The sequence below is a fragment of the Triturus cristatus genome, chromosome 2_1, assembly GCF_964204655.1.
Source record: "Triturus cristatus chromosome 2_1, aTriCri1.1, whole genome shotgun sequence".
Classification (NCBI taxonomy): domain Eukaryota; kingdom Metazoa; phylum Chordata; class Amphibia; order Caudata; family Salamandridae; genus Triturus; species Triturus cristatus.
Window position 1 is genome coordinate 51,241,181 of NC_140581.1, and position 13,637 is coordinate 51,254,817.

At 47.7% G+C, this 13,637-nt stretch overlaps 1 protein-coding gene across 2 annotated transcripts in view; it reads left to right on the forward strand.

Moving 5' to 3' along the window:
• Positions 1-13,316, forward strand: part of LOC146863711 (uncharacterized) — a 265,537-nt gene extending 252,221 nt beyond the window's left edge. For both annotated transcript variants that reach the window (XM_085627864.1, XM_085627865.1), the window contains one exon: positions 13,163-13,316. In XM_085627864.1, the coding sequence (XP_085483990.1) occupies positions 13,163-13,181 (19 nt within the window). In that variant the 3' untranslated portion in view covers positions 13,182-13,316. The remainder of the gene's footprint in view (positions 1-13,162) is intronic.
• Positions 13,317-13,637: the final 321 nt, after the last annotated feature.

The window sequence follows — 13,637 nt, forward strand, 5'->3', positions numbered from 1 at the left end:
ACTCCTCACTCAGGGCAGCAGGGGACACAGGGGCAGGGGGTGCGGTGCCTGGCACAAAGGAGACATGCTCACGAACACGGGAGCCTACATGGACCTCTGGGATGGGAGCTGATGGGAGGGTGGTGATGGTGGTGGTGGTGGCGGGGGCAGCCTCACTAGCTGGGGTTTGATGGCTGCTGACACCCGCCTCCACAAGGGAGTCATCCTCAGAGCTGCTGTGGCCCTTAGCTGAGGGTGATGATGCTGATGACTCCTCTGTGTGGTTCCACTCGCCCTCCGTGCCATTGGGTCCCCCCGACTCCTCTCCTTCTGTCCCTGTCAGGCTCTGTGGCTCCTCCTGGTCCGTGGAGCTGTCCCCTCCTGTGGCCGTGGATGTATCTGTATAGGAATAGGAAGTAAGAGAACAACATCAGTCACCTGCACCGACTGCACACACCACAGTGAGTACATCACATCACCGGGCAAGCCCTGGCATCATCAGCTGAACCCAGCTCAAAGTGCCAACACTGTTTAGAATAAGCCAATTGTCATTCTCAACATCAACCAATGCACACATATCCCTCCTTGACTTGCACACATATGTCTGTTGCATGTTGGATGCTAATACCCCAATGTGCCCACATGCACCACCTACACATTTGTTGGACATGCAAGTGAACATGTAGGAGTGTGTCACTATACACACAGCACATCTCTTGCTACTGACTTAGTACAGATGACCGGATGAACGGATGGGCTGAGACTCATTTCACATGCTTTTGATGCATGCCAGCAACACACACTATGATGTTCTCATGTCCTGATGGGCAATGCCACAATGGTGTGCTTGCTGCATACTTGAACACAATGCAGGATCACTCATAGCAAGTTAAATGCCATGGCACTGGGATGCCCTGAAAGTCAGTCAACACTGTCTCCTGTCACAGGGGCAGTGCACCCAGCCAACAACAATATGCACTGGGGTAAAGCTAACTCTGCAGGTGACTGGCACACTTGCCCATCCCCTGCAAACAACATATAAAGGACCCAGAAGACCCCATATCATGTAAATCAGACATATCAGTCTCTGCAAACACAACTCTCTGTACATTAACACATCACAGTCTGCCATGCATGTAACCCAGCTGCATGAAGGACACAGTTGCATACACCATTGTGCGCTGTCAGATGATCAAACACCTATATGTCACACAGGTCTTGTCTCTCACAGTCATATCTCAGATGTCCAGATGACCCTCTGATTCATGGACACCCCAGTTGTACGTAACTACAAGCCACACCCTAATGAAACAGAGGCAGACACCTGAGGGCACATGTCACTAAACACAACCTGTAATTTCATACACAGGAGTGGGATTACAGATTGTTTCTAAATGCCCTTGAGGAGGCATGACTGGCCAGGTCTCCATGAAACAGTGTTTGGCCCTGGACAGTAGTCAGGTGGCTAAGCAAGTGTGACATACTTGATACACATACTCCTGAGGCCCCAAACTTGGAGTACCTTGCTGCAAGGGTTTGTTTGGAATACCCCAGACACATGTGGCAAGTAAGACCAACAATTGGAACACATCTCAAGGGCACACACAGATCACATGTCAGATCTCAGGAATTGGGCAAATAATTGACGCAACCATGAAACACACAACAGAGTCACAGGAACAGATGCTGTCCGGTAGATGAAGCATAGCTGACTGCACGGTGCCCTAGTGACACAAGCACCAGACTGTAGGGGCCACACCTGTGGAACAGATGAGGAGGGTGCATCACACAATTGAGGGACCTGAGTATTGGACTACAAGACCTACGTAATGTGGAAGTGTGACCAGGCCAAAAGACTGCAATTAGCATGTCAGACATAGTACACAGATTAGGCATGGACTTACCCCCTTCCTGCTGCTATCTGGCCTTCAGCTGCCTCTCCAAGTCTGGGAAGACCACCGCCAGGATCCAGAACCTGTGGGGGGTCAGGGTCTGGTGTCCACCCCTCCAGCGCTGAGGTGACAGCTTCAGCTGGACTCTAGCTATACTCCGGGTCCAGCCCCGAAGGACCTGCCACCTCTTCTGGCAGTTGCGGATCCGGCGCTTGTAGACCCCCACCGAACGAACAGCCCGGGCAATGGTCAGCCATATCTCCTGCTTCTGGTGGGCATCAACCTGTGAGGATGACAAAGTTAAAAGTACATTAACACACATGCACCAGATTTGTGCTGCACACATTTGGATATACATGTCACCATCACAAAGGGAAATTAATTACACAGGTAGTGCAAACATGGGGAAGGACAAATCACCTGCATGTCTGACATGTTAACAATGCCTGGGTAGTTTAAGCTTGCACTAATGTACCTTAGTGGCAAGACACCTGTTTATTACATGTACCTACACACTTTGGGTGATGAAAGTAGTCAGTGAGAATGCTTTCCACTGGTGTACGCACTGCTAGTCCTGTTAGTCAGACAACATGCACAATTAGGAAGGCTGTGGACTGCACACTCACCTGCTCCCCTGGTTTCCCATAGAGCTTGCTGTACTGTGGAAGGAGCCCGTCCAGCAGGGCCTGGTTCTCCTCCTCAGTGAAGGCTGGGGCCCTCTCCATAGTATGTGCCATTGCAGGAGCCAGAGGATGCAGAGACAGCAGCAGTGGTAGCAGGGATGTGGTCCAGTAGCATGTACTGAAGGCAAGTGAGCGCCCTGGGGTCCAGCCAGCCTTATATCTGAGCTGCAGAGGCAGAATCTGTGCCATGTGTCCCAAGTGATAGCTCCAACACGTTGCATTCTATGAATCTGGCCAACCCATGAAATTGTACGACTCGTACACGCCTTCCGCATCATTCAAATCTTCACCTTCATGAAACACTTGAAATTGCAACATTGTTGTAGGCATCCAACTGAATTTTCTTGTGTGTTTTGAATCCGCATCCGTCTCCATGTCAGTCCAGAGTCAATGGGTGCGCCCGGCTCGGTCAACTGACTGTACAACTGGTATTCTGAAAATACACATGCACCCGTCTCAATACGATTTAATGGCCAAGGCGTACGCCTGTCTCGGACCATGCCTGCTCGGCACGTACACTTTGTCACTCACGTCGGACCACATTGCATTCAATGACAAAGCGTACGCACGGCTCGGTCATGAACCGTGCAATGCATACGCATTGTCACCAGCATCGGACCTCATTGCATTCAATGACAAAGTGTGCGCATGGCTCGGTCATGAACCGTGCAATGCGTATGCATTGTCACCCACGTCGGACCTCATTGCATTCAATGACAAAGCGTACGCATGGCTCGGTCATGAACTGTGCAATGCGTACGCATTGTCACCCGTGTCGGACCTCATTGCCTTCAATGACAAAGCGCAGGCACGGCTCGGTCATGAACTGTGCAATGCGTACGCATTGTCACCCTCGTTGGACCTCATTGGTGTGTCTATTCTTCGGATTCAACACACAATCATTAGCCAGGGACACATGTGCACACCTACCACACTACAGCATTGGCTACACAGTGCCCCATGGCATGTAAGTCTGCATTCCCTGGGTGTTTTGGGGGGGCCACATTTGGTTTGTTGTGTGTCACTTTTGTGCAGCCACTCCCAGGCTGTGCATGTGTACATGGGGCAGAATCCTTTGTGTGTTCTGCACATTACCACTATGATGTGCAATTGTACAGTAATGGGCATGAGTCACGGACACAGTTTCATGTTGGATATGTTTGGGGCATGTCACATACACCCTGAGTCCAGGGGGTGATGGCATGTACATCACAGTGAGACCTGTAGCCACAATACTGATGTGCAACCACAGTCTGTGTGCATGTTATGTCTCAGATGTGTCTGATTAAATGTGCCCAATGGGTGACAGTCTCCACATCCATGTGGTATATGCATCAACCTTGATGGTGTGTGTGTGTCTAAGAGACGTACATGTAGGCCCTGCAGGAACAGCAGTGGCCACTACCTGTGGGACTTACGCTTGCCTTGTGGTGTGTACGTGATACGCTATGTCCATGCCAGTGTCGATGTGGCAATACAGGGACCCTGTGTTTCTGAATGGCAAAGATCTGTGATGCCTGGGAGACATCAGGCCTCACTTGTCACTGTGGTGTGTGTTTGGAACGTCACAGCAGTACATAAGTTGGGTGACACAGCCAGATGATTGCCCATTGCACTACATGGGACTCATGTGGACATGTGGATGTGAGATGATGTTCATGAAAGTGACATATGTGTCCATGTCCAACAGCACACACCTCAGTGCATTGTGTAATGTCATGATCTATCATGTGATATTGAGCCTGGTCATGGCCACATGGGTGGATGAACTGACAATCTTCCTTTGTGCATATCTGTACTGCAGGGCACCAGCTGTCCATAGACCATTCCCAGACCTTGCGACCATGCAGGAACTCGACTGCATCAGACGGTACCGCTTCACCAGGCCACTGATTGAGGAGTTGGTGGAGCAGTTGGCGCCACATCTGCTACCTGGCCGGACATACCCTACAGCACTGACCCCAGAGGGGTGATGGCAGCCCTGCACTTCTTTGCTACTGGTACCTTCCAGCACATTGTGGCTACTGCTGCTGGTATGTCGCAAACAATGTATAGTCGGTAGCTACGCGATGTCTTGGAGGGGATGTTGCATTTCCTAGACCTGTACATCAAGTTCCCTAGCCCAGCTGAACTCCCTGATATAAAGGATGCCTTTTATACACTGGGGAGGATGCCGAACTTCATCGGATCTATTGATGGGACACATGTGGCCCTGATACCACCACAGGCACATGAGCAGGCATACCGGAACAGGAAGCACTACCACTCCATCAATGCTCTGGTGGTATGTCTTGCTGACATGTCTATCACACGTGTGTGCACGGTTCCTTGGTTTTGCGCACAATGCCTACATAATGAGGAGTAGTCGCATTGCAACACTGATGTCACAGATGCCAGCTCAGCATGCCTGGCTTGTCGGTGTGTACTGACTGTTTCTCATTGTGTGTGTTTGTCAATGTTGTATTCCGCACTCCTACAAAACTCAGCTACTTGTTCATTTTTGTGTGTGTAGGTGACTATGGAATACCCCAACATGCCGTGGTTGCTGACACCCCTCCATAACCCTGTGACACCAGCCGAGATGCGCTATGATGAGGCACATGGTCGGAGCAGGAGGGTGATTGAGCGGATATTCAGCCTCCTGAAAAGCCACTTTTGCTGCCTGGACAAGACCGGAGGGGCCCTCCCATATGAGCCTGCAAAAGTGTGCAAAATAATCCTTGTATGCTGCATGCTACACAACATGGCAGTGCGGAAGGAGGTGCCTCTCATCCATGACGATGACCAACCTCTGGCACCTGTGGAGGATCCCGGCCTGGGCCAAGATACCAGTGATGATGAGGATGAGGGTGACGTCAGCTCACAGCTCTTCAACAACTTCTTCACCTGAATGTGGTTGTTATGTCAACGGATGGAGGTAGCCTGGAATGTGTTGTGGCAGCTCTGTTGCTGTCTGAGTGTGTCTGTGTGCCACTTGACTGGATGCGTGCAGTGATGTGTCCATTCAGGTGGTGTGTACAATAGGGTAGTACTGCTAACTTGCTTTTGTGTAGGTTTCTTGCTACATGTTTTGTGCATGTGTATTGCATTTCTCTTCTGTTCTGCTGTGCTTTTGACTGTGTCTTGTGTCTGTCCTTCACAGGGTACTTTGCCTGTTGTTTGGTCAACACTGACCCCCAATGCCCAGAATCCAACACCAGTGTGGAAGTTGTCAATTCCTATCAACTGATGTACCACAGATCCCTGGGCTTCAATTCTCTAACACTTTGTGAGCATGTCCACTGTTACGTAGAATTACCGTGCAACTATTGTGGAATAAACATGTTGCTGATGTGTAATGAACCTGTGCTACGCTTTGTTATGTGCGCTGTCTGTCTTCCCACATCTGACTGACATCTGCTTACCTCACCTGTAGACTTGTTACCACTGACTGGGGTTGGTGTTATGTCTGTGCATGCCAGTGTTTTTCAGGTCAACATCATTGTGTGGGATGAGTAACATGGCCATGGTGAGTATGTGTTGTGGTGCCATAGTGGTGTGTCTCCCTCACATGTGTCACCTCACCATGACTCACCTTACGTTGGTCACATTGTTGCAGTATTTGGTATGCACTGTGTTGTGTAGCAGATCGACATCTCCATGACACATGACAAGTTGGAATCACAACAGAGGCAAGTATGGTGTACTGGTGAGTTTATTTTCAAATATGTGTGAGGGAAGTGCACAGGATGGTGGGTGCAGTACATTGGTTTTGGAATCCAAAGTTCACATTAGAGTTGGAAGTGCTGGTAGATGAAATGTCCAGAGTAAAGTCCACAGTCATCCGCTACATTGGCCCACCATGGACCCTCCATGTCATGTGGGCGAGTTGTGTGCGATTGGACAAGGTGAACGGGTTGCGCACAAAGAACATTGTCCAGAACAGGTTGAGAGGCCTTGGGGGATGTGCTGGGACATCTGCCTCTCACATGTCCTTCTTCGGACGACCCCTCTTCTTCCGGGGGGGCATCCTCAGGTCCAGGCCTCTGCGGTGCAGGGGACTCTCCGCCAGGGTCCACCTCCCTCCCTGTGGCACTGGCAGATGGTGTTGCGACAGATGTTGTGGTCACACATGGAGGTGTGGACAGGTTTGTGTTGCTCTGGCGGAGGCATTGGAGTATGTCCCGAAGCACCTCAATAAGGGCATCCCACTTGGCCTCCATGCAGGCATGGTGGGCAGCCTGCTCCTGTTGCATGTCCTTGAGGATCCCCACTACCTGGCCAAAACCTCCAGTGCTATCCTGGTACCCATCTATGATGCATGCCAGGTGGGGGTCATCATGCAGTCCAGACATCTCTGCAAGGCGCGTCCTGTGCCTCCCACTCCTACCAACACCCCTATCCACACGGGCAGGACCAGTGGCGGGACGCACAGGTGACACTGGGACACCTTGGGTGGTGTTGCTGGTGGTGTTTGTAGCTTCCGGGGTGTCCTGTGTCCCTGTGCTGTGGGTGTTCAGTTGTCTTGGTCTGTCTGTGTTGGCGGGGGTGCCCTGTCGGTTTCCAGATGCTGGAGACATGGGTCCAGGGGGTGCAGATGTTGATGCTGCTGGTGCTGCATGATGACTCACACCGGAGGGGCCAGGTTGGTCATCGTCATCCGAAGAGGAGAGAGACAGAGTCAAACCAGAGAGCTCAGTGTCTGCCAGAGTCTGGGACTGGGAATCCTCATCATTTGGTGCTGAGTGCCCAGCACCATCTGTGTTTGGAAGAGACACACGATGTGAATTATGTTTCTACATGCATCAATTGTTCACAAACATGACATTTTCTACTTTTCAAACAGATGCCTGCCTGTACACTGCTTTTTCCCAGCTTCTCACAGACAGAGTTTGATATTGTTGTTGCCCATTTCCCAGCATGGCCTTGTGCTCCCCACAACAGAGCCCAGTGTCAGACATCTTGTCAGTCCCTTCCCACTCCCTGTGGGGCGAGAATGGTTCACTTGGAAATTGCTGGGCCATGTGGGTGGGTGTAGATTGTCTGTGACTGCGACCTCCATCATACTCTTGGCTACACCCCCTTTCCCAGCATGCCCATACTTTCTCCCTCTTGACTCTGCTTTCCTGTGAGGGGGTGTGACAGCAATGGCAAGATGGCTGACTTGAAATCCTGATGTTTGTTTGGCTACAAGTCCAAAGAGAGTCCCTGTTCTTCACACAGCAGCACCCAGTATGGAGTATCTTTTGCTGATGAGTTGTGTGGAGTTTGTGTTGAGGGGCGTGTGTGTCTCCACATGCTGGTAAGTATGGTCAGAGATGTCAGTCCTCCTTCCCACCCAGCCAGACATCCCACCATGAAACGTGCTTCCATTGTGGGGCGTGCAAGTTGTCTTTCAGGATGTCAGTCAGTGGTGTCCTGCTTCTGATTTGCCTACATGCCCTAGCACAGCCTTGTGCTCCCCACAGCAGGAGCCAGTGTCAGCCATCTTGTCAGTCATTTTCCACTCCCTGTGATGTGGGCATGTTTCAGAGAGGTCTTGATGGGCCAATCAGGAGGGGGAGCATTATCTACAGGCCCCATTATGCTTTTGGATACACTCATTTCACTTGCATCCTCACTATTCCTTCCTGACAGTCAGCTGCACTGTGAGGTAGTGTGTTTGTGGTGGCAAACTGTATGTCAGGGTCTATTTGGCTTTGTGCCACTGGCTTGCTCTATTTGTTTGTAGGTTGATACATGTCATGACACAGTTCCAAGTCACTATGAGATGGCAGGTATTGTGTTTGTCTGACTGGCATACACATCTTGGTATGATCATCTATTGGTTACTGTAGCTTTGTTTGCGCTGCATTGTTTCACTGTCCCCTTGCCACACAATCTTGGGTATGTTGTTTGTGTACTCACCAGGCTCTGGTATGTCTGTTAGCCCATGGACGCTCTTTGGTGGTAGGATATCCCGCACCTTCTCCTCCCAGGTCCTGAAGTGGACTGGTTTGGCAGGAGGGCCACCACCGGTGCGTTGACTCAGTGCGTGATCTTTTTCAATGAGTTTCTTGACCCTCCTGCGCACGTCATACCACCTGTTCTGGACATCGTCCTTTATGCGCCTTGCTGGTGCTTGAGCATTCACTTTGTCCACAATCCTCGCCCACATCTTTGATTTCTGTGAGATGAGGGTCCTTTGGACCAAAGTACCAAACAAATGTGGCTCTACTCTGATGATCTTGTCTACCAGCACTTCTAACTCACTATCTGTGAACTTTGGATTCTTCTTTGGGGGCATGGTAATGGATGGTGGTGGTCAGGGATGTGTGTGTGAGGGTGCAAGTGAGGGTGGGTTGGTGTTGGTGTTACTGGCTGTATGTGTGTGTGCTTTTGGATGAGGTGCTGATGGTGTGTGGGTTGTGTGATGTGTGAGTTGTGAGTGTGTCTGTGGTTGCTGTGTAATGGTGTTTGCTGCTGGCTGTGTCTCCTGTTTGCAAGGGATGATGGTAGTGATTGTAGTCCTTTTTACAGTTGGAGTTGTGGGTGTGTCTTTGTCCCAGTTTTTTTTATTTTCTTATTTATTGGTTTTGTCATTGCTAGTTTGGTCCTTTTTTTGTCTTTTTTTCCTTTGGGTTCTGTAGGCATGAAGGAGACGTTCATCTGACGGAAACGGATGCTGCTGTTGTCTCGTGCCGGCTTCTCCGCCTCGTTCACGTTGCCTATCTTTTGTGTTTCATACGCGTCGGTCGCGAAGGTCTCTTTTGCTTGTGGGCCCGGTTGTCTGTGCGTGACGGTCGTACGGTTTGGTCTCCGTGCGAGTCGGTCTGGTTTTACACACATTACATCGAACTGTGCGGATCGGACATCGCTGGTACGGATCAGTCGGGTTCATTGCAGGTTCGTGTTGGTCGGTGAAATTCGTGTCGGTTTTCCGGCCGGATCACTATTTTCCCTACGGCTCGGTCGTACGGCTTGTATTCCGTACGTGTCGGTTGTGATTCACTCGCGTTGCATCGTACTGCACGGGTCGTACGGCGCTGGTTCGTGTCGGTCGGGATCCGGTCCGGGTCCATGTTGGTCGGTTCGTTTTGCGTCCGGAATCGGAATCGGCCCCATAGTGGCATAGTAGCAGTAGCACTAGCAAGCACTTTACATAACATTTGTGGTATGTATCTGTCCTCCCACTTCCTCGGCCTCTACCATTTGTGGGAGTTTCAGGCATTATACTTGCACTATGGACTCCGGTACACAGTACACCAGTCTTCTTCTTCTCTCTAGTTTAGCGAAATTACATAACCTTGTTATAGCCGGCATGCCAGCTCAGTCAGCTTGCGCCCAAGACAAACATACTCGAGTCATGACGCAGACTCACGTTAGTTTTATTTACTACTGTCTGCAGATGGGGAAGCTCGTATTTTTCTATTACGGGTGGCACTGGCCATACTCTCTGTTACATCAAGGGCAATTGCTCAATTTCACTTTCACCCTGCCCCGACTACTACAAAAGGCAGATTATATATCTGATCTAATGACCATTACTTATATATGGGACAAAATGAGGTACTTTGTTTTGATTGATTGTGTAACCAACAGATAGGCCACCACCTATAGCATGCTGGCTGACACTCTCAAAAATAAATTAACATAGGTAGGGAGTGGTCCTCAGAGTCGGAAGAAGGTGCTTGATAACTACATACATACACAATATATATATATATATATGATGTGCTTGCAAACTACTGTGAGTCAAGGGAGTATTCTGAAAATACAAATTATATTCCCCTCGGCTTTGCTACTCTGGCGTGGTTTATTTTACATTCTCTTCAAACTAAGACTCTGGTCTGCATCTAGTGACAGTCTCCACATATGCTATCTATGATGAATACATCCAGGCATCCATCCATTCAAAGTAAACGTCTATCATTCTTCTTAATCTCTCAACAAACCTTAGTTTGTTTCACCAACAACCACCCATGCGTCCCTCCTTGCTTGCCTTGGCATTGAGTTTTACCCAAACACCGCTGACGATTCTTGCAATCCTATTCACCCATATGGTGTCGCCCACCCAGGCAGGCATCTTTTCTTTCACCTTCCACCCATCCTTCAACAACCTATGCATCTGATTCCTATCAGCCACCTATGCATGCTTCCAACGTATCCTTCTCTACCAGTCATATTACATCTCGTCCGTCCTTCCTCTTTCCAGACTGCCGAACCAAACAAGGACGCGGAGCATAAGAGAGAGGAGGAGAACGGAATAGATCGCTAGACGCGGAAGAAAAGATATCGCCAGAACCGACGATAAAATGAAAAAGATTTACCATGAAAAGAACAAAAAGATAAGAGCGATCAAGATTTGATCCCTCCTTTGAAGACAGAAAAGAAGGTGTAATCCTCTGCTATATATATTTTTTATTGGAAGTCATATTGATATCCAGAAGAGTAAATTTTGAGCAAAGTAGAAATATCATATATCATCATCTTAAAGAAGAATACAATCTGGGTTCAACTCACTAACCGAGGTCAAGAACGAGAACAGCCAATTGAAAGAGGTGTAAAACTCAGAGCGGGTTCCTGACGAAGGCCTAGCCGAAACGCGTTGTGTCAATCGACCGCCTATGTGCTCATCTATCATCTATAGAGTAAAAATCTGATAAAAATATGTTTTCACTGCTTTTTGAAAATTGTTACTGTTTATTGAATGCTTAATGAAAAACAATCATAGTAAAAGAAATGAGAAATTATTGTGATATCACAAGCAGGCAATGTAAACTTATCATGAAAAACTAATCATAGTTTAATCAGAACCCATATACAGTATATTGGAATTAACTTGTATGTATATTAGTAACATGATGACATATTGATATATTGCTGCCCACAAATATATATGTTGATATAAAGAAAATAATTCACTGTAAAAAACTGAAAAGGAAACCAAAAAAAATATATTTATATTTTGTATTAATTAAAGAGATATATCATGAACTTTAGCCTGTTTGTTTTTCCATATGCAGGTATATGGTTGTTAGGCATGCATGCTAACTGTTAGTAGAATTGGAGACAGCTTTGTCCAATTGGGAGTCAATTTGCAACTAGTGTGTACCTGACACTGTGCCCGGTGTTTCCTTTCTCCCTTATTAGTAACCAACAGATAGGCCACCACCCATAGCATGCTGGCTGACACTCTCAAAAATAAATTAACATAGGTAGGGAGTGGTCCTCAGAGTCGGAAGAAGGTGCTTGATAACTACATACATACACAATATATATATATATATATGATGTGCTTGCAAACTACTGTGAGTCAAGGGAGTATTCTGAAAATACAAATTATATTCCCCTCGGCTTTGCTACTCTGGCGCGGTTTATTTTACATTCTCTTCAAACTAAGACTCTGGTCTGCATCGAGTGACAGTCTCCACCTATGCTATCTATGATGAATACATCCAGGCATCCATCCATTCAAAGTAAACGTCTATCATTCTTCTTAATCTCTCAACAAACCTTAGTTTGTTTCACCAACAACCACCCATGCGTCCCTCCTTGCTTGCCTTGGCATTGAGTTTTACCCAAACACCGCTGACGATTCTTGCAATCCTATTCACCCATAGGGTGTCGCCCACCCAGGCAGGCATCTTTTCTTTCACCTTCCACCCATCCTTCAACAACCTATGCATCTGATTCCTATCAGCCACCTATGCATGCTTCCAACGTATCCTTCTCTACCAGTCATATTACATCTCGTCCGTCCTTCCTCTTTCCACCCTTCTTTCCCTTTTTGTTCAACACATCCATCAAGGTCATCTGATCTGACTGTTAGTCTTCTACATAAAACTTTCACAGATGAGTTGGAGTCAGATAGAAGAGGCCATTGGTTACTCAACTCACGCTGCTAATGATGTTGCTAATGCTAAGTAAAGGGTGTCTTCTTCAACCGTTGTCTAATGTTCACGACAACTCCATACTTACTAAGTCTCAACAGTACAGTGAGTATACACCCTTCCCGCTAGTGTAATGTTAATAAGTAAGGAATATAACTTACCACCACCCCCCACTGCTGCTGGCTCACCCCCTGTAGCTCATGCAGGTACCGCATCTCTTGCTCCCTCCAAAATGGCCCCATCGCCATTGCCACTGGCCCCGGCACTGGTGGTAGGTAGTACGCTTAGAAAAAAATTACACATTTTTAGATGCCATATATACACCTCCCCCTATTTATTCTTTTTCACTAGCAAGATAAAAAAAAAAGTTAATACATTACATGCATTTACAACATACATCACTAATCCAAATCGGGTACTAGAGTAGAGTAGACAATAGCAGTATTATTGTCCCTAGGGTCATTCTAGTCTACTCTACTCTTTGCAAAGTTAGCCTGAGCCATGCAACTATTTTAGCTTCATGTCTTTTGCGCGCATGACGTTACCTCACAACTTGTTGTGTATGACGCCTTTGAACCCACATGAGCTCATACAGCTACTGTCTGAGAGTTGCATACAAGAGGTCGTAAAACAAGCAACTTTGTCATGGAGTTCTGGTCAGTCTGTATTGCTTAGCCATAACATGCTACACTTTTTTGGCATGACTGAGAAATGCTTGCATTATACTATCTAACGTGCACCAATTTTCTCATAACAGGCAGAAAATTCCCTTCTAAGAACCAGAGCTTTGCAGTACTTCTACTTCTAAGGCGAGGCGTCCCCCAGAATTCGCACATAGATCTTTTGTCTTCAATGGACTTGTAACAATGTTTATTGTTTTAATCTTATGCATTTTGCTGTTGGAGCTGGCTCTTATAGTATACTGAATTGTAGAAAAACATACAGAGCTTGTTAGTTGAAAATAAAGCTTTTGAACTTACACATAGACTGTGTGGTATTTGGTGTGGTGGACTTACACAAGTGAGTGAGCGAAAGGGTGTTATTATGTTCTGGGTTGTCTAATCATTAGGTATCTTTGGGGGGGTTTGGGGACCTAATGAGACACTAGAGCTAATCAAGCAGGGGATTGTGGGTTCTGACTGAGGTGTGAGGAAGATCTAACCTCCTATCACCAACATCCTATTTTCTTGTTCATAGTTATGTATGTGGCTATGCAGAATCCCCACAAAAGT